At 45.5% G+C, this 21,005-nt stretch overlaps 1 protein-coding gene across 1 annotated transcript; it reads right to left on the minus strand.

The window, feature by feature from the left end:
• Nucleotides 1-316: 316 nt before the first annotated feature.
• Nucleotides 317-20,522, minus strand: LOC144127579 (gamma-aminobutyric acid receptor alpha-like). Its single transcript, XM_077660562.1, has 10 exons — nt 20,446-20,522; nt 18,797-18,903; nt 14,581-14,648; nt 13,460-13,680; nt 10,656-10,738; nt 9,979-10,113; nt 7,627-7,782; nt 5,460-5,620; nt 3,402-3,590; nt 317-798 (listed from the first exon to the last, which is right to left on the minus strand). Exons 1-10 carry the CDS (start codon nt 20,520-20,522, stop codon nt 412-414), a joined length of 1,584 nt encoding a protein of 527 aa, XP_077516688.1. The 3' UTR covers nt 317-411.
• Nucleotides 20,523-21,005: the final 483 nt, after the last annotated feature.

Below are 21,005 nucleotides of genomic sequence, written 5' to 3' on the forward strand. Positions count from 1 at the left end.
GGTTGTGCTCAATAAAGTTCAGTTGTAAGTCAGCGCTCGTGTTGTACGTTTCCTTCGTCCTTGTCTTGTTTGCGCTGTTTCAGAATGAGTCTTTTAGGCTGTCAATCGGAGCACGTGATTTTCAACCTCCCTCAGTAATTCTTTTTCTAGGTGGTTCCTAGCAGTCCAAGTTGTGACTTGCATGCATGTAGCGACGCCCACCCGAAGATCGTGACTATGACCTTGGTGAAGTCCCTCAGTAAACTGTATTCAGCTGTTGTTAACCTTGGGAACGCATCAATGCTAGCAGTACTCCAAAAAGGGAACTCCGAACAAATAGCAGCGCGCCTTCCCGCACGCATCACTCAGCGCGTAGGTCGAGCGAGTATGCAAATATGGCGCCCTCTGAGTTGCGCGCCGGCAACGGCGCCATCAGCTGTCCTCGTCGCCTCTGAAGTAGGTGAGCCAGTAGACCGCGTTGACCACAATGAATGACAGCGGGAAGATGACCCTGGACACCCTGTCGACCTTGCTGACGCTGTTGATCCACAGTTCCTGGATCTGGCTAGACATCCTTCGCCGCGCCATGAGCGAGGGCCTCTTCTGGCGCTGATGGTCGCGCCGCCTGATGCTCCTCCGGCTGCGTCCCGACCCGTGCCTCGAGCCCCCTCGCTGCGTGAGGCACGGCGGAGGCGGAGGCGGGGCCTCCAGTCCGCCGTTGAGCGCGCTTTCCGCTGGCACCTCGCCAGGAGGCGTGTCGGGACACTCGACGAAGGCTACGGTCGCTTCAGGGCGTTCTGATTCGCTGCAGTAGATGGCCTGTAGGGAAGGATCAAAGCAACGTTGGTCGCATGTTTTCAGCGATAATCATGACTAACCCACTTATGTCCACTGTAGGCAAAGGCCGCTCCCATTTATCTACCAGTAACCCAGTCCAGCTGCGACGACCCTATTCCCGCAAACTTCCTTGCGCTGCGTAACAGGTCTGAGCGCCACTTTGGTCCTTGGTCCACAGCCGCTGAGGACCGGGGATAAATTGGCAAATTCATATATGACGTGGTGGTCAAGTACTAAAAGACGATGCGTAGTAGTGAATAACGACCTGTGTTGAGGAAAAAGTGTCCTCTTTCACTCTTATTTTGTTGTATATTTAGTTCATTGTCTAACCTCGGCTCTGCCTACTAAGTTGACCCGCACCACACGGCCTTCTGTTGCGAATCAACTTGATGCACAACTCATCACCGAGCCTGCAATCGCGTAAGCAAGAGCTAAGTATAGACAGAATATAGGAGAATATATACAGTCCATCTCCGGCGTTTGAGTACAGTAGCTGTCACCAACAAAATACTGTGGTTAAGGCATTAATGTCGCAGCCGCAAAAGAGGCAGGCAAGTGAAAGACCAACTCCCTCGGTTAGCGATTTGGGCGGGCTCATTTCGTTCACCACTTGTAAATATGGACAAATGGGACAACATTACCCAACTGCAATATTCGTTTCGATTTATGCATTCTTCCCTATTTCTGCCTCGACTGACCGATCAAGGCAGCGATAGCAGCGTAGTTCTTGGTGCGAGTGCATTTCAGACAGATAAAAACCACGCAGTACGTAAATTATTTCGTCTTAATTATAACGTCATGCATTTCATAGATGGTAGTAGCAGATTGTTTACTGCACCATATACGAGGCATTGCAAGTTCAAGGCCTCTTGTAACGCATATTTGCACTAGATTTGGAGTAGATTTGAAGTGCGCGCGCAAACCCTCCGGTAGCTCAAAAACGAAGAAAAACAGTACTAGGCTTGCTGTAGCTACCGCACGTAAGCGTTAACACGCCAAAACGAGGAAAAGTGCGTTGTATTCTGGTGGAATTTCTTCTCGGCTGTGTTGACATAAAATCGGAGTTGCGTAAACGGTCCCGGCTGTTATAAGGGAATCGTGACGGAGCCTTGCGAACGGATGTCTGGCGAACGGAAGATGAAGGTGCCTCATGACATCTCGCCTGTCAAGGTTTTGTGCTGCCCTTGGTCAAATATGAAAAGCAACGCACTGAATCCACATCTTTGAGCGAACACAGTACACGCGCTACCTGAAGAATTCGGAGCCGGTGGCAACATGGCAGGCTGGCATCACGACGCTTCGCACATATACAACCATGCATTTTGAAGGCAATGCTACAGGTTGTTTTTTTATTGTTTAAATAGACTGATCCTTTAGGCAAATATAACCAAGCGCTTGCATCCCATGCAGTTTCTCAATATTGCCTAGAGGAAAAGCAGGCGACACTGCCCTTCGTCCATAGTGAAGAGGAGCAGGGCTGCCGGGAAGAGGAGGTTTCGCATTCAGCTCCCCTATTGTAAGGCATGAAACATGGATTCAGCCATAACAGTGCGACTCTTCTCGCGGCAAACTTCGAAGAAATGCTCTGAAAGCTTTCGTGCCGGCCTTACACCGTTATTAACACATTTATTTAAACGTGAAAATAGCATTATTAAAATCATTCATCTGCGCGCGAGAGCATCGCGGCGCACAGCAGTGCAGCTGCCGATTGCGATACAGGATCCACGTTTCCGGTCCAACACTAGCCAAGCTAAGTAACTAACCTCGTCTTCCCGGCATTCCCGTGGCGGATGAAGCGCTCTTTGAGAAACTCGAATAGACGCCAGCTTTCCCTCTAGGTATTTCTCTATGGTTAGATCACGTTAAAACTGCTGTTCGCCGTGGATTTTAAGGAACAAAGCAGGGCTCAAAAGGAATCAAGCGCAACTCTGCAGTCAGAGGGAAACAGAAACGTCGTGTAGGGCATCAGCACTGCGCGTTCGAAGCACTCGCTCCCTGATCTAAGAACCAAGTAATGGGTCACGTGGCGAAAAAGGTGATCCTCTTTTGTTAAATAAAGTAAATTGCTGGGCTAGTTGGTTCATAATGCACAGATGGTGGAACCAGCGAAACTGACGCAGGACAAGAACTAGGAGGCACACACAAACAACTCCCGCGGAAGGAGGAGGAGGTTATGACGTGGGCGGAAGAATGCGCAACCTGAGGCTGGTTCCACGGCACACTGCATGGCTATATGACTGAGCCAAAGCTGTAACAGGTTTCGGTGATGCTAAGCAGGAAAACTTAGCTCTCCAATTTCTTTTCTTAGTCTCTGTTGAACTAGCACGCGTTTTCAGTTCTTGTTTGATCATGCTTGTTAGAATGTTCTATTGTTGCAATTTTGCCCTGGTATTGAATATATTTTTCTTAAGAACCAAAAATCCGTTCCTACTTTTGTCCTATTTGTTACGTTTGTGTCACTTGACCACTCACTGTAGTCACACTGAGCTTAGGACCTTTCAAACTGCCATTTGTAACTTTTTGGTTTAAACCCACCAAAAAGACAGCTTATCATTCATTCATCGTGCGACGCAGTAAAGACCTACGTTGGTTGGTAACGCAATCATCTTCTTGTGGTGCAACCTCGGACAGTGGTCGCCAGCATCTCCGTAGGGGGCGCTTTCTAACGGCTGCTGCTCGTCACTTCCGCTCTCCTCCTCGCCGCTGTCTTCTGAGGAAGCCTTAAGGCGCTGGGCCTCTACCTCAGGGGAGTAATAGAACTCTCCGCTTCCAACCTGCGATGGCAAGCAAATATTTGAACACTGTTCTTCTGTATCACAAACAAAGTGTGTCTGCTTGCAGCACAAATACATATATACAGTCCAGCTCAATAATAACGACCACAGAACGAACGCTCGTTTATTACAGCAAAAGCTTTACTGCGCTATGTAGGCGGGGATCGTGTCCGTAAAATGTGTCGGCAGCAGTTGTGGGCAACTCAGAAGAAATAGCGTCAAACGAGTGGTTGTAATCGAATGAGGATGATGTGAGAATGCTGTCCGAAAAAAAAAATTTCGAAATGGGATGAATACTTAATTAATTAGAGCCAAAAATGTCCAAAAAGTGGGCGGGGCCAGAGCAAAAGTTCCGCGAAATTTGAAAACGCCGGAAGTAGGCGGAGCTACAGTGTAGCGCCATATTCGAAAAACCGAAAGTGTGTACGGAGCCAAAGCGTGGCGCCATGTTTGAAAACTCCAAATGGGCAATCACGTGTCCAGAGATAAGTGATAAAAAGAATGATAAATTTCAGGCAGTTAGGTAAAAAAATGAGAAGCAAAAAATAATGGGCGGGTAATTAGACTGGACGGGTATATAGTGAGTGGTACTAGGTATGTAGTTAGTGGTAGAGGCATTAGGGTTATAGGACTGCGTCTCAAATGCAACTAACTACGGCCGCAATATTCGGTTATAACGAAAAATGTTGTACTGTGAACTCACGTTTCCCGCAAGTGCGCGGAGACCGGAGCGTGGTTCCAAAGCACCGTGAACATATCTCCCGTCCCCAAAGAAAACATTAAAAAGGTTGCATTGACAACAGATAACCACTGGCTGAGCGCGTGCCGCAGGGCTTCAAGATCTTTCTAGTGCTTGCCTTGCTGTGCAAAGCATTGCGGAAGAAGGAGCGCGGTTTCCGCGATTAAGGGTTTGTAACTACCCTTGCATGGTCGCAAGGGCAATTAAGCAAAATTTTAGATAAACCTATTACAAAAATTAATTACAAAGTATTAAACAACACAAAGCTAACAAATCGGACTTGAAAAGGAAATATTTACGCCCGTTCCGGACCCGACGATGCAGACAACCTGAAAGTGCTTCTCCTTTCAGTGTTAAAATTTCGCTCTGGTGCGCGGTTCCTTAAAATAACAGAAACTTACGAGGCGTCATCACTGCTGCTCAAAGAACTCCACCTTTTATTCTTCAAGAGAGATATCATCTTATCTTTGAAGTTCCTGGTAAATAAAGGTTTTCTGCAAAATTGAGCAGCTGGGTTCAAACTCAGTATAAACGGTCCAAGAGTGATAGAACCTACTGCACGGCAGACATCCGATTGTGAAGATTACAAAAGATGTTATTTGACACGCTACACAGAAAGCTGTGAGACCGCGATGACATTTACGGGGTTTCCACCATGGTAAGCTTGTCGCGCCAGGCGAGGCCAGACAACGGAGCGAACCTCCGATGGCGCAGCGTGGCCAAGATATTCCCGAGGAAAGGAACATCCAGCGGAACAAGGTGAGGCAAGAGGAAGTGCGGGGATTGTTCATTGTGAGGATAGGTGAGCTACGTGTGTTTTGTTTCAGGATAAACACCGCAGACACACCTGACAATGAGGAACGCCAGATAGGCTATGGTGTGACGTGTTATGACCCGCAGGGAATTCTTTGTGTTCGGCGAATGTATTTCTCGAATGGCGTGAAAGGTCAGCGCTGAGGATGTGCACAGGCGGTACGAGTTATCAACTGCCGGTCCTGCAGTATACTAAATAAATGCTGAACCTTCAATGCCATAACATGCGAACAGAGAGATCACAAAAATGCTTGGTTTTTTCTTGTTCTTTTCAACATTTCACTTGGCTTTGGTATGATCTCCAACAAAATTCTCACCTTAGTAAAGTAATGGACAATGGCGAATTCAACAATAGTGGCGAAGACAAAACCGAAGCCGATGGCCACGTAGTAATCTAAGGCAGTGCAGTAGGGCACCTTGGGTAAATCGTTCCTGCTTTCCAGTGCGAGAAACGTCATCGTCAGGATGGTTGTCACCCCTGAGAAAAAGACAAGGACAGAAAGAAGTACAGCTTTAGTGTATTTCTTTTAAAATATTTATCTTGCTCTACAATGAGAACTGAGTGAAACCTTCATTAGGCATTCAGAAGTAATTTCCTTAAGAAAAAATGTGCATATTCAGTTGATGCAAGTATGCTGATGATATTCGAAACAGTGTCGAAAGACACTGGTGGCCCCATTTTTCTTATTTTTGTTCTCTGTAAGGTGGTATTCAAAAATTCCGTTTTAAATTTTGTTTAGTCATTATTAATTTGAGCCCAAGTAAACAGCAACAAATGGCGACAGATACGCAATCTCGTTTTTCCATCAGTGTGGTGGAATATTTTATCTGCGCAAAAGCTATCCCAGAGGTTGTCAAAAGAAGTGTTGCCTTCTCAGACCGAATGGCTTGAAAGCCACTCTGGGGATCCTCCACTCGGCCTGCCGAATGCTCCAGTCGAAAATGCAGATATCTTCCTACTTCTCATTACATTTCAAGTTCTTTTTTTTTTACAAGATTTCCAACATAGCATAAGTTGGGACTAGGTGTATACTATAGGTAGTCATGCAGGCTATTGTCGTGCAAGTTGCGAAGCAGGCTCCGGCTCCTACTGTTCTCCCTCATCCACCTAAAGAGGCTTTACTCTCTTGTCGAAGGAATTTCAGCGTGCTTAAAGGTGCACTAAAAAATAATCTGAACTTGATTTTTTTTTTTTGTCGCGGGAACTCGATCTACACGTTCAGAGAATTCTTAGAAACTTCGAATTATTGTTCTGTGTGGTCGATTTCCCTAATTTAAATCAGACTAAACGTCCCGGCTGCCGACTTTTTTTTAACTGAACGCTGAAGGTAGGAGGAGTCAACCAAGGCGGGGAGTGCCTTTCAGCCAGTCCCGTGGCGGTTTACCGCTCTGCCATCGGCGGAGTGACACGTAACTAGAAGAATCCACGCGTATTTTTATTTCTGTGGGCCTAATTTGCGACTATATTGTCTGCGACTGAAACTATTTATTCATCGAAATCTAAAAAACAAAATAAAAGCGAAAGCGAAGCCGCCACGGTACTGACTGAAAGGCACTCCACATGTTGGTTGACTCCTCCTACCTTCAGCGTTGAGTTCAAAAAAAAAAAAAAGGAGGGAGCCGGAACGTTTACTCTGACTTAAATTAGGGAAATCGGCCACACAGAACAATAATTCGAAGTTTCTAAGAATTCTCGGGACAGTTAAAATACAAGCTCATATTCCTCTTTAGTGCACCTTTAAGTAGCCTAGTCGCCGAGGCTTTTGTCCCTGAACACGTTTATAGCCGGACGTCAACTGCTGCAGCAGGCGTTTAACATTTCGAGCACGTGCTATGTTATCCGCCTTCTTGAGAGCAGCGTCGGTGAATGGCCGGCAGAAAAGGGACAAAGGTCGCCCCATCCTTCACTCTTCGAAGAAATACTTCCACCTGTCTCCTTAAGCTGAGAGTAAGGGGGGAAATTCCCGCAGCTATTACGACGAAGCTGCTGGTGGCGACGTCAAAGCTGTGTCTCCTCTTTTACTGCGGTGGCGAAAACGTCTTGGTCTGTGCGTCTGTGTGAAGACTTCATCTTGCGGCACCCTCCGGGCCCGGAAGTTGCCATCTCTGGAGCACCTTCCGGTAAACGTGCACCTCCTATCTACGAGTCTTCCCCCACCTGTACCCATGCAGCAGCGGAACGAAATAGCGCCGGCGAAATCAAATTCAAAGACGCAGTGGCAAGACGATCAACGCAAAAGCGAAATGTACTACAACCATTACTGCAAACGCAGTTTTGTCCCATCACAGCGAATGATCGCCTGCGCACCTGTTTTTATTGGCATGAACATGCTATGCTAGCAGAGCCAGCCAGCGGCACCTGCTATCCCTTCTCGCAGAAGGCAAGAAATTGCACGAGAACTGACAACACAGTGCACAGCAATGATAATAGTGAACTGAATCACACAGTGCTCTACGGACGGCGTGCGATCATTAGTTGCTCACCGAGGGCGATCCTGTCCGCGGTGGCTTCGCGGTTAATCCAGAAGGAGACCCACGAGAGCACCACCAGCAGGGTGCATGGAGCGTAGACCTCGATCAGGAAGTAGCCCATGTGTCGCTTCAGCTGGAAGCTGACAAGCAGTGTGGCAAATGGCCCCTCTGCGAAAACACGCGGCACACTCTGCATGCGACGCGGCTCCCCGCGACAGCAGTTACTTCTCTCAGATATGCTACACGTCAGAGGCACAAGGTTCCATACTGAGGGCTAGAGAACACGCAATGTTGCTCTCGTGCAATTTTTTTGTATCCCCTCTGAAACAAACAAACCCAATTGGTCGTCGTCCGCAGAGCTTTACAACAAAATTTACTCAGCCTTTGTTTATTCTTTGTTCTTTCTTTTAAATCCCTCTCGGCACTATATATATATATATATATATATATATATATATATATATATATATATATATATATATATATATATATATATATATATATATATATATATATATATATATATATATATATATATATATATATATATATATATATATATATATATATATATATATATATATATATATATATATATATATATATATATATATTGCAACCGAAGTCACTAGTAGGAAACTGGCGCTTTCGCCATAGCTCGCACCTGTCTCCTTGCGGCGGCAGCGTGACATGTGAAATGCATTTATTCCTTGTTTCCACTGTAGTGATGCAAGGCGAAGTTATTGTTTCTTTTTATTTTATTATTTCTAACAAGGGGGGCACAACGGTAGCACAGAAAATGTTTTTCAATATTATCCGCTTGTTACGAGTTTTGCTGCCAAAGCTCTGCTTCAGTTGTGCCTCCAGCAGGGGAAGTTTGGATGCACGATGTCCTGTGTGCCTAACGCGCCTGTGAAACAACTGAATTTTAGTTTGTTTTTTTTTTTACTGAGTTTTCGCTTTTTCTTGCAACTGGACACAGAGAAAAATCGGGTGGTCACTGAGGTCATGTCACAAGAATCCAGCCGTAACATTGCTGGGATTATAATTTATTATAAAAAGTTAAAGCAAAGTAGAAGACTTTGGTGTAACCCTGGTTGGTGAACTAATCATATTTCATAGAGTATGCATCTGGTATTAACTTCAATTCCTTTACAGGAGTACAAGGTATAAGCATTATTATGTTTAAATCCCCACCATAAGGGAGAGCAAGTCTGTTGTCATTTGTGAACCTCAGCAGAGATCCAAAGAATTCAAAGAATGTTTTTAGGTTACCCTCTGGCGGCAGCATACCGTAGCGGTAGCTTTTTTATTAGAACTCAGAAATCTGTATACTGAATAAAAGATAAAATCGGTTCATAATTTACCTCCGTTATTATTCACATTGAAACTCCTCCTCCTCTCCCGAGTTTACGATTAAGGCTGCAGATGTTGTAACCAGATATATTGTAACAATCATCCGTAGTTTCGTACCAAGTCTCCTTAACATATTCACACTAAACTCACGGCTTAGTTCCCTGAGAAAACTCTCCAGGCTGGTAGTTCTGTGTCTAGCCGACTGCATGTTAGCATGAAATAGTTTGAAAGAAGTTTCAAAACAATTAAATAATTCATACTATTAGAGGCTACGTACTCGTATGGGACTATAAAAAATGTAGTTCGAGTTCAACATCATCGACCTTATCAAGGTCATTCAAAGTCTGAATGCGCCAAGCGGTCTCCCCATCAGCTCGTCCAACATAGATTCGATCGTTTCTATGCCATACAAAACTGAAACTAGTTTGCTTTACCCCATTTCTTTGCCTCGAAAAGTAGAGCCTTTGACAGCTTGGTTAGATTTTCTTTATGTAGATTGGAGATGAGCTACTCCTTAGGTCCTGCCTCTTCTGAGACCTCTCCTTCCTTGTTTGTTCTTACGAAAACAGAACGATCATGCCTGCTGTCTTTCCAGGTTTGGCCGGAAAGCGGTGAATGGTAAAGATGTCGTCGTTACTCAGGCTAGGAACGTTTAATGCTTTATCCACAACACTTTCATTCTGAACCAGGTTTTCATATCTGCTCGGCTAACTCCATGGAACTCTAGGTTCTGTTTACGGCTTCTCCCTTCCAGGTCATTTAACTGTTCCTTCTCAGTGTCCATTTCAGACTGCTCCCGAAGTTAAAGGGTCTGTATCCATTTTTTTTTCAGTCCTTTTATCTCAGATTCATGGCGTGTCGATTCGGTTAAGATCTTTTCATAATTCTCGGGCGAATTTAAAAATCTGTTTTATCTACTTGCCAGAACATCTCAGTGTTTGTGACGGTGAGGTACAATAGGAACTCCCGATAAAGAACGGTAAAGGGACATATCGATCGGCCTCTCACCTTTTCTGGAATAGTCACTGATGTTATCAGTGGGCGTTCGAACAAGGTCAAACTGGTTCAGCTTCATGTCCGAGGCAATCACCACACGCCGCTTCGGGTTCCAGCGAAATATCACCTCTTTCGCTGGATACCCAGCTGAAGAAATAAGAGCAAAGTACACATACGCTAGCGCAGAATTTGTCATTTCATCTTTTTTTTAATTGTTGGTTTTCTCTTCACATTAACTTTGTTAACACTAGCAAAGTATGGACTCATTTACATCAAATTTTGGCCTGAACCCAATTCAATGCTCAGTTTTAAAAAAACGGCACAAATTTTAAGGAGCTAACATGCACCCTTGTTTTTTTCCAGTCACGTCGAGCTCTCTGAGTGTAAATATTTATTTCAGGTCGTTTTGTAAACTTGTACAAAATTAGCATAATCAAAATGTTAGGCACTTTTTCTTTACCATGAACACCATAAGTTTGACCAAACCTTCGTGGGGAAATTTTATTTGTTATTTCCACTGTAAAACGATACATAAATGAGAATTTCACCTGTTAAAGCATTGAACTTGTGAAGGCACTGTCTCTTTCACGCTTTAATCAAACGCTCAATTCGACGCCTTTGCCTGCGGAAGTCCTATTAAACTGGGGACACAAAAAAAATGCGTGTCTAGAAAAGTTCGCAACACTTACAGCTTCCTATCCGCAGTGGACAGCGCTGGGTATCCATTGGGAATTTCTCCAAGTTCATGGGGCAGCTGGCGCTCACAGTGAGCCTTGCAACGACCAAGGGAAATCAAGCCCATGGTTAGAACTTCGTCCCCTCGGTTGACTGTGCGAAACTTGTATTCAAGCAAAAATCCAGTCGGAAATAGGGCAGTCACTCTGGCTAAAATATTTATCACAACTGGAGAAAAGAAAAACGCGCACTGCTTTGCAGGCGGCTTGCACAACATGAAAAACAAAAATAAAAATAACCGCGGCGCCGGAAAGAAAAAGTGCGGACGCACTCGGCATGAAGAATGGCCAGTGTTTTATTAATAATGTTCTTGTTAGTGTCCTGACGTAAAAGCGCATGGCCTTGCGTCATCCAGAGACATCTGCGTTTCATGTTAAGCGTCATTTGTTCTCAGCCAAGGAGCGCCATTAATCTTGAAAAAGGCAAATGGACGACTGCAAGTCACTGCAGTTGCAGGAATGCACAGCTTATTCCATTATGCCACATCGGAGGCAGCGCTGGCGCCAGATTTCTGTACACTGTGTAACCACGCGTCATTTCAACGATGCACAACCGAAGCACTTCGGCTCTTCCCGTTTCTGCTGGAAACGGCAGAAAGAGTCTCTGCTCTTTATTTCCACCAGAGGCGCTAATTCTCCGTTAGAGCTTTGCCCTTAAAAAAGACAGCGCTGCATCGCGCCACTCTCTGGCTCGGTTAAGATGTTTGCCCTGGAAAGATGCATGCCGCAGCACCAACCGTTACTCACTTTTCCTTCTTCTACCACCATTGCACTGCGGTGAAACCGTCCACTCGGAATGAGAGAGCTTTTGTTTGGCTCCGAACCATTACGCGTTCTCGTCGGCACTGTCGACTAGGGCCAATTGAGAAACGGCTTTTGCCGTAATCGCTTCTATTCACTTTGTCATTCAGGATCGTTTTCCTAAATTCCTTTTCTCTCTGTCTTCAGCCCACTTGAAGGGTTGGCCCAGAGCACATGAGAGGAAACTTTTAGGGCGCTCGGTCTTATGAGCAACAAAATATCTCGTTTTTTATTAGGCGACCAACCAGTCAAATGGCGTGGGCCATCCTGCTTTCTTGAGAGAAAAAAAAATGTTAAAAGGAACCTACTTAATAAACATATGCACTTCAGATCCAGAGCATTGAAAGATTCAAGTACGTACACGAGCATATTATAATTTAGATGCTTTAAATGAACAATTGGCTTTGATGCGTTTGTTGAAACAAAAACAAAAGCTGCCATTGACGTTATGAATTCAACTTAGTTGCCTATTCACGCTAAATTTGTGTCGGAAATAAAATATAAACCTCGAGAGCATTTCGCACCTGTCGTAAGATCTAGGGATTAAAAGACATTGGTCTAAATAATAATCTCTCTTTTGATAAGTTCAGCGGGGTATGGTCCGTGTTTTTCACGCCAAGTAAATGTTTTGTATAAAACCAGCGTGTCGCCTTTTAGAAATTTTGCTGATTCTTTCAGTGCTTACTGCGTAAATGTGCATTAGAAGCTTCTGCTGAGGCACAAAGGCTGAGCTGCTTAAAATCCTTGATTCCGCGATTGTCTGTTCGCGCTAAGCAAAACCTGCACGCCCCACTGCTTTTACCGCACTATCTTTTGTCAGTGTGGAATGTCGTAAACAGTAACCTTATGTACCAACGCATGTGCTTAGATCTAGAGTCTTCCACTGAAAAGGTTTTAAAAAAACGATACTAATGCCACTGTGATGTTTGACAGTAAGATCCGTTTTGGGATTCATAACGCACGACTTGCCACTAACTACACGTACATAAGTGAAAATGCCATGCTGCGAGCTCATCTGGCATGCATGTTTACGCGTTCGAGTCACAAATACAAGCCAGAGCACATTTTCCTGTAATGCCGGCGCTCACCAAGATCACTGGCTAACGCTACGCTACTGCTGCTTCCAGCGCAGAAAGCATAGCATGCTTCTACCCTCTCTACCAGCGTTCACCATCCAAACTTGAGTTGAAATTCGATTCCAAATGGCTGCTGAAAGCTATCCATTCGCGGTACACTGGCTTTGAATTCCACTCAGAAAGAGCCACTACAGGTAAATTAGACTCGTCAAGCGTCGTGTCAGTTTCGGAATCTCTTTCGCCTTTGGACGTCCTTAAACATTCACCACCATCAACCATTGAACATCATCAATCATTGACGTCATTTTTTTCGCGGCACAGCTGTATAGCAGCAGTAGCAACCCATTGCGCCTTAGGACTATTCATAAAAAGAATGGCAATGGAGGTTCCTTAATTATGCCCCTGCGACAGCGTCTACCAGGGAGTCCGCTAAACGCCATGGCTTCTCCCTTGGGTACAAGGAAACGTCATGGAAAGAAAGTATTCCTCACTATATGTGTAATCGTCAGCACCAGCAACTTTGGAACAATAGCTGTACAAACGTCATTCTCCGGAGTACAATGTGCGGCCGTCGGCACCGTATAATGTAGTACCAGAAAACTCCTGCGTAGTCAGCTACCCAATGAGATTGTCGCCTATGTACACTTCAGCCATTAGGGACATGTGAGCTGCAACATATCCTTTATCTCGCTCCCTAATATTTCCCTAATGTCCCTAATCGTTCTCAAGAGTGTGCAAACTTGGGTCACCTGGTCCCGATAACACTTGGAGTGGATTCGCTTATGGGAAAATCGAGCGTCGTGCGCCGCAACTATCGCCGTTGGTATTTCATCGTGCCAGGCAATGTAGAGAGGGGATTTCTCCTGTCTATTCTCAGGGTACCTCGACGAGTAGAGCACCGTGCCGTCCTGTGCGAGGCGAACGAACTTGTTCGGCTGAGTGATCGTGTGCAGGTAGGAGTGCTTGCCGTTCAGGAAGGACGTATCTGGCCGCCATATCTTCTGCAGCATGGATATGGAGAGAGTCATGGATGACATTGAGCCGCGGAACGCCAGCCTGCGGTCCATCCAGCTTTGCCGAAAGTAGCAGTCCATGGAGTACGACTGCAAATTAATCGCCACGTACGCTCACATCAAACATGGCATCCGAAAACAGAGGGGTTAAAGCGGCGCAAGAAGCGGACGAAACAATACCAAAGTAGCAATTATCCCTGTAACGCCTATAAGCAAAAGAAACATGGGAGAGAATTCGCAAGATTCCGCTTATTCGCCTCTAGAGTTCCCTACATTGCGGAAATGTAAAAAAAAAACTAGCAGATTTGTAAAGAAATTTATTACTACTGAAAAATTAAAATTGGTGGATAATGATATTATTTGCGTGTTTAGCAGCAATAACATTTCGCGTGAATAGACAGATGCCTTTAATAAACAAATATCAAAATTAAAACAGCGTCCGTCACCGAATAGAGCGCAATAGAACCGTGCAAATTTTATACTGTCGTTAACGTCAACTTTTTCAGTGAGTGGTCTTCCAGCAGGTCTCCTAAGTCCTACGCGGCTGGCACAGAGATTTTTATTCGTTATGTTGATTAAAAGCGGTCATTTTTGAGATATCGACAAACGTGGTTGCTCTCATCGATCACGTAGTTTTGCGCTAGTCACTTGGTATTGTTCGTTGGGTATCTTGCAACATCTCGCCACAGCTCTTTCGGCTATTTGTTGAGCGCAAACTCTTTCTTGGGGGCATAACGCGGTGATTTTAGGAATTTAAATGAGTTTTAGACACAACTCAACCACTCACTGCTGCACTGCGACACCCATACGACACTGTGCAAAATAGCGTGCCTTAAGCATCTTACTGCATCTCTCAGAAACTGTTTAGATTTCGCACTTTGATAACGAAGGCTTGATAACTTTTGAAAACGAAGGAACACCCACTGAAGAAGCATTTATTTTCACCATAATAAAACCTTAAAACTGTAACATTTTTTCCTATAACCTCACCATGTCAACTTCAGACACCGGTCCCATGCTGCGTACTTCGATATCAATATAAACATCCGTTGGTGAATCTAGAGGAAGAAAAAACGAAGACATCAATTCAATATTAGTGATCAGGCTTATTTGATTCATTTATTTGTCCAGTCGTCGTAGCGATGTTGCCGTTAATATTATGAATAGCGCTCGAGTACAGATTATTTTTCTAAATTTTAATGAACAAGACAATTCCACCTGGTGTGAGTATCAGCTTTCTTTCTTTGTACACACTTGCAGTTGCGGTTTCCATATTTCTTTATCTTTAAGTCTCGTTGATGAATGTGGAATCTTTTTTTATAAGCAAACACGTATAAACTGTTTACAGCCAACTTTCCATCCATTTGCGCATGACAGATTTCTCAGCGGCCCATTCCTACCAATACTTCTGTATGGCATAGTTGCGAAAGTGCAGCAATATGGAACGATAAGTGATCAGAACGTTTCGCTAAATAACCACTAAAATATCAGGTCCTTATGTTCATGTAACTGGGCAAAATTCTAATTCTAAGAGATTCTATTTTTCAATCCTCACGCGAAATTTCATACACCTCGACTAAGCCTCGTCCTGAAGTGAAATTTCAACAGTTCGTACTTCGTAGTGGAGCCGTGAGGGCTGTGATTTTTCTTAATAACTTTGTTTCCATATCTTGTTATCTATCATTTGCTCTTCTTGCAGCAACGGCTGAGCGAGCGGGCACGCAGGACGGCGGCAATTAATGGAGCCCTAGACTAAAGACGCTGCCCGAAGAGGATGCCGACCAAACACCAACCCACCATTGGTTAAATAAAAGTGTTTCTTCTTTTTAGAAATAAAGTTTAGCCTGAAATGCAGCGCTGCCTTTCAGTCGACAGTTACAGAGGCAGAAAATTCGCAGCCCTCGTAGCACGGCGGTAAATATCGGTGCTTTCTCACGTATCCAAGCGCGAACAAATAGTAAAAGCTTGTATATTTCAATACATACAAGCTTAACTGCCCAGCAAGCATTTACCAAGTTTGCAATCGCTTTGTTCATCGAAAGATTTCGTCATTGCGGCTTGGACTGCATTGGTGCTCGCTTTCTCCCCTCCCCTGGCGTGCAATCGCTATTCCACTAATTAGTTATTGCTCACAGCGACAAATTAAAAAAAACGCATGATTGTTTGAATAAAAAGGAGTTATTTTCATGGCGTTTTCGGTACAACAGTTGGGGACTAGGGCACTTCAGAGACAATTTTCGTTGAAAGGCTGAGTCTAAACTATCGACCACTAAGTCTTCGTGTCCCTTTCGTGGCGGCTGCGCTATATCAGGAAAGTCCAGAGATTTCAAAGTAAATACGTAACATCACCAGGCCCACTGACTGTAAGACCACCTGCAAGGTGCTGTAAGCACTGCCCTTTAGAACTGCATTAAGCCTACAACAGTGATGCTACACTTTGGCCTGATTACAATAAAGGCATTCTGCTGTACAGCAACATATTCTTTGAGCCAGCACAAAAAACCTTTTTGCTGTTTGGGAGGTAAACAACTGGATTTCACTCCACTATGCTGTGTACGCTTGCGAAGCTACACAGCCTAGAAGGTTTACCGAAGAATTTCATTTGATTATTCACCGCGAGAAGACCCGCAGCATTTTCAGGCCTCATGCACGATCGAACTAAGCGATTTCTTGTCTTATAAAAAGAAAAAAAAACTTGAGAGTGAGAACGCGGAGGGCAAAGGACGTTATCGGGCTTCCAGGCTGCCGTCTGACGACCTTTGATCCGCAGCAGCTGTTCCCCAGATCGGCTTCCCCGGCCGAAGATGACCCCAATAATGTGTTGAATAAATAGGGAAGCCAGATTTTAGATGCCACCACGTGGAACACGACTTGGCTTAAATATAGGCTCCCGGGCCTCTGCCAGGTCAAGAAATGGTCGCGCCAAAACCTTTTCTCATATATACGCACACGGGCGCATATTTTAAAGCCAACGGCGTCCTTTAATCGAAGTTTAAAGTACGCTTTTTGCTCGACTTTTCTTGGTATTGTTGGCGCTGCGCACAGTGCCAAAGATGTCCGAAGGCACCGCCAATTTTTTAAACAAATATTTTGCTCGATCATCTTTGAAAGCACACACAGTCAACACTAGCAGCTCCCCGACCAGTGCGGCTATAACCGCAACGTCCTTGTTCAGCAGTTGACAACTTACAGCGGGAATTTTTCCAGGTATATTTCTCTGCCCTTCAGTGATAGCAAAGCTTGCTTTTAAAAAGAAGACCTCGCCGCCGGCAATTTCTAAACTCGCGCGGTATTTGTCACGCTGAGAAAAATGACCCCGTTCCAGCATCCCTTTCCCTCTCCCCTAACGGCTTGGGTCATTTACATTGGCGTTGCTTCTGAAGTAACTCCCCTTTCTGGTAAGCTTGCACGGTGCACATACAAGCTTGCGGTGGCAGGCAGGGAGGAAAAATAAAACAAGCACGAAACGCAGCCGAACATTCTACTCATTTTTCGGTTTTCTCCGGTTTTTAAGTCATAGCCGCGCTTGCGGCGTGGCGTTGCTCCTGCGAGAGCGAAGCTCGCAGCATCTACGACAGTACTGTATACAGTAGTAGTGGCGTCACGGAGAAGACAACCCTCTTGCTTCGTGCCATTTCGCGTTGTTATACAGTGCCCTGAGGACCGCTAAGGGCATAAAATATAAAAAGAAGAAATTGTTGTTCAAGCTTCGTTGCACACTCACGCTTCCACTATGGCTTCAGGAAAGTTTTCTTATGAAAAGAAGGCCTGGTTCTTTCAAGTGAAGCGCTCCGTGCACGTATGCTTACAGAGAAGGCTGGATAGTCTATCTATTGATAATTCTATTCCTTTTCGCCCACGGTTAGGCGCTGAGGCGCCACCCCACTCTCGTTATCATCGGCATCATCGAGTCAGTGCAGTGGCTGATAAAAAAAATTACAGCCGATTTACACTGTTCATCAAGTGCTAAGTAGGTGCTCTAGCACTGCTTACTCCTGGCATACTTTTCTAAGCATTTTTACACTTCGTTATGCTTTGGTATTAGAGGTTCCGATGCACACAAAGCGGCGAGCGGTAAAAAGCCGAGGTCTAGAGAGCACCGCGCGTACACGTCTGCTGTCTGTGAAAGCTGAGGGGTGATTGACGGTGAGCGGAGAGAGGCCCGAAGTTGAGGGCGCCCATCAGGCCACCATTGGCCCCGACTTTCTCACCCACTTAGACCTGGACGTCATCCTGCTTCGACATCGCCTAATCGACAGCATGACGCGCCTTTCCATCACTGGCTTGATATCGGCTGTCGCTCCCACGGGAATCCGCACGCCGATTCCGCGTGCCCGTATGCCAAGGTCCTGGAGAACCCTCCAGAGGTCACTAAGCAGTGCAACCACAACCAGCTATCCCAGCACATGGTGGCCCACCATACTGTGACGCGTGGTCTACCCGCTGCAGCTCTGGCCAGTGAGCATCTGGCGATTGCGAAGCGCGAGTTTGACCACATACTTCATGTGGGTATCATACGCCCTTCCCCCAGCACATGGGCCTCACCTCTATACCTTGCGCCCAAGTAAGAACCAGGTGACTGGCGGCCGTGTGGCGACTACTGGGCACACTAACGCTCGCATGGTACCCGACAGCTATCCCCTTTCACACATCCAAAATTTAACCACAAATTTCGGGCATCTATTGAGGAGACCTTGCGTCGGTGCGCATTAGTCTTCGCTTCTTTAAGAATCTCTTCCTCCTTTCAAATTTGTTTGCATTTCTTCAGGCGTCAAAAGAAACGGATTCTTAGCAACAACAATTAAATGTATGCTTGTGTTCCAAGGAGTTCTTCAGAAACGTACAAATGCCCGGAAAGAGGACTTGAATGCTCTGTAATCATGCGGCTGATCAGCGCAAAATGTCTTTTGAGTTGCATACATGCGTGCAGACCAAGATAATACAGAATACGCAGCTATTACGGCTGCATCAACCAGTGCTTCTCTCTACTATTATTTATCTGCTGAAATACGATTCACGCTTAAAACACATGCAGTGGTTTGTATGAACAAGTGCAGCAGTCTCACTCGGCTAACGTTCATGCAACGAGACTCTCCCTCCCCTTTTGTTGTTATTTACATTTGTACAGCGACTTCGTGGTTGGTTTGCGTTCATTGCAGGCCCTTCTGTCGTACTTCACAGTGAGCAACAGGCTGGAGAGACTCACCGACTCTCCCTGGTCTCACATGGTGGTTGTAGCCTTGCAAGAGGCTGTCCAGCAGTAATGACACGTTCTTGTTGTTCTCTTTATTGGATCTGCCAGCGCTGTAAGCCCTGCGGAAAAACGCATCCTTGTCACATAAGTCACGCGATTCAGTCTTCCAACTTTGTTGCATTTGCTGGCACTGGTATCTGCATGGCCTGCATGACGACAAGTAGGCCTCACGAGCAAGTAAACGTGCAGCCATATGCGCACCTAACACGACCGCGCTTGAAGCGCCTTTTGTTTTCTCTTGTGCGGCGTACCAAGTTTGGCTTTATCGACACACTGCTAGCTACTTTCGTCGGTTTCCGAAAATCGCCACTTCTTGCTTCTGTCAGGCTACGCGTGCGGCCGCAAAGTCTCGAGTGGATGGACGGTTGCTTGTCGGACAAGGCGGCACGCGTGCAACTCTCAGAAATACAGGGTTCCTCTAGACAATAAGGCAAACTGTGCAAACATCTCCGTCTGGGTGGATACTCCGGTATTCTAACAAAGCGCGTTTAGTGCTTTCTTCGCTATTTACGCGCGCTGTATATGAGCCGTTCTTTCTTAAAAACTCCGCATTCCGAATTCCTCACGCGTAACTCCCCTTTCTGAGAAGAAATAATATATATTAAAAAGGTAAGGCTCTGCCGTTCGAATTGCCACAGGCTGTTTTCTTTCTTATTTCGTTTTATATACTTTGATGATGCTGCAAAATAAGCTCCCTTTTCGTTCCACTTATTCATCGTACAACGCCCTTTCCTATGTCGCCGCCTACACCGTTTGGCGTATGCTGACTATTTAGCGTTCTGGTTCCTGTTTTTCTAAGGGCGAACGTTTTTTTTTTTTGTACATTGCAAACTCAAAGACCCATGCTATCAATTCACTTATTTTTTTTTCAATTCTAACTCACTTTTTCCAAAAGAGTCTGCTAATAGTTTCCCGCACTTAAAACCATGTCCAACATACGTCTCTTTGTACTTCTCTACTGAATTACCATAAAGTCCAAACGGTAGTCTTCCAACAGGCGTTTCCAATAGTTTCGATCACTCATACTTCATGCTCAGCCCCGCATTGCCTTTATTAGACGCGCCTTTGTTCATGTTCAAACGTCAAGCCACCGTGGCGGAGTGGAAGCGTCCCCGTCTCGAACATCAAATGGCTCTGGTTTGATTCCCGGCCTAGACCCCCGTTTTCTTTTATTCATCGAGTGTGCGTACTCTGATTTTTACGCAGCCCCCGAATATTCCCGACGCGCGGTGCTGACAACTACAACTACTACGACGCCGACGGCTTTGAGCTATGTGGCGGTAGTGACAGAGATGTGCGCTGCATGCGTTGGCGTTGATAACATAGCTGCAACGATGTGGCGCTGGAGCCTAGGCTGCCTGCCGACGTGCATGAGGTAAATTGGCATTGACGATGAAAAAGTTAAAAACGTGCATAACCGGCTCCCTGGGTAGCAGACAACAATCGCACTTTCAGGTAAGTGGCAGCGGTGTCCACCCGCAAAAAACTGATTTCGCATATATTTCGTGATTAGCCATGCTAAAGTGCCAGCATTTTTTTTTTACTGTCATAATTTAAAAAAATAAACCGATATCGTTTTCTATGCACAGCGGCGTACTGACATTGTGGCGCTCATGACCGACGGCAGCAGCGCTGAGGTGAAGAACAGCGGGATCAGCTGTGGGGTCCAGTGCAGCATGCCAAAGTGGACTTGCCAGGCAAGTCAGCATCAAGGCGTGGTCTTTCCCTGGGAAGAATGAAAAGACAGAACAAGAGACTTAATGTGCAATTCATCCAATGGCCATTCACAATACTGCGCTTCTAAAGGAGTGATCAAAATTAAATGTTACCCTATTTTTCGTTCATAATGCATATCAGTCGCTTGTAATACGGCGTACAGAGACACACGTCTCGATAGATGTCTTAGTTCGAAGATCAGAATGCATCAATCACGCGTGCTTTTTCCTAAGCTGGAGGCCACACGCGAGAAACTCGGCGAATTGGCATCGCTTGAGTGAAAGATCAATACTTTCTAAGTCATGCTTGATGTCGTATGTGGCGTCACGGTAAGAGTTGGGGCATCTGGCATCGCAACGGTGGGCTTGTGGTTGGAGTATCCGCATCGTATGCGGGAGGTGCAAGGTTTCGATTCCCAGCCCCGCCGCGTAACCCCGCATTTCTT

The sequence above is a fragment of the Amblyomma americanum genome, chromosome 4 (assembly GCF_052857255.1).
Source record: "Amblyomma americanum isolate KBUSLIRL-KWMA chromosome 4, ASM5285725v1, whole genome shotgun sequence".
Classification (NCBI taxonomy): domain Eukaryota; kingdom Metazoa; phylum Arthropoda; class Arachnida; order Ixodida; family Ixodidae; genus Amblyomma; species Amblyomma americanum.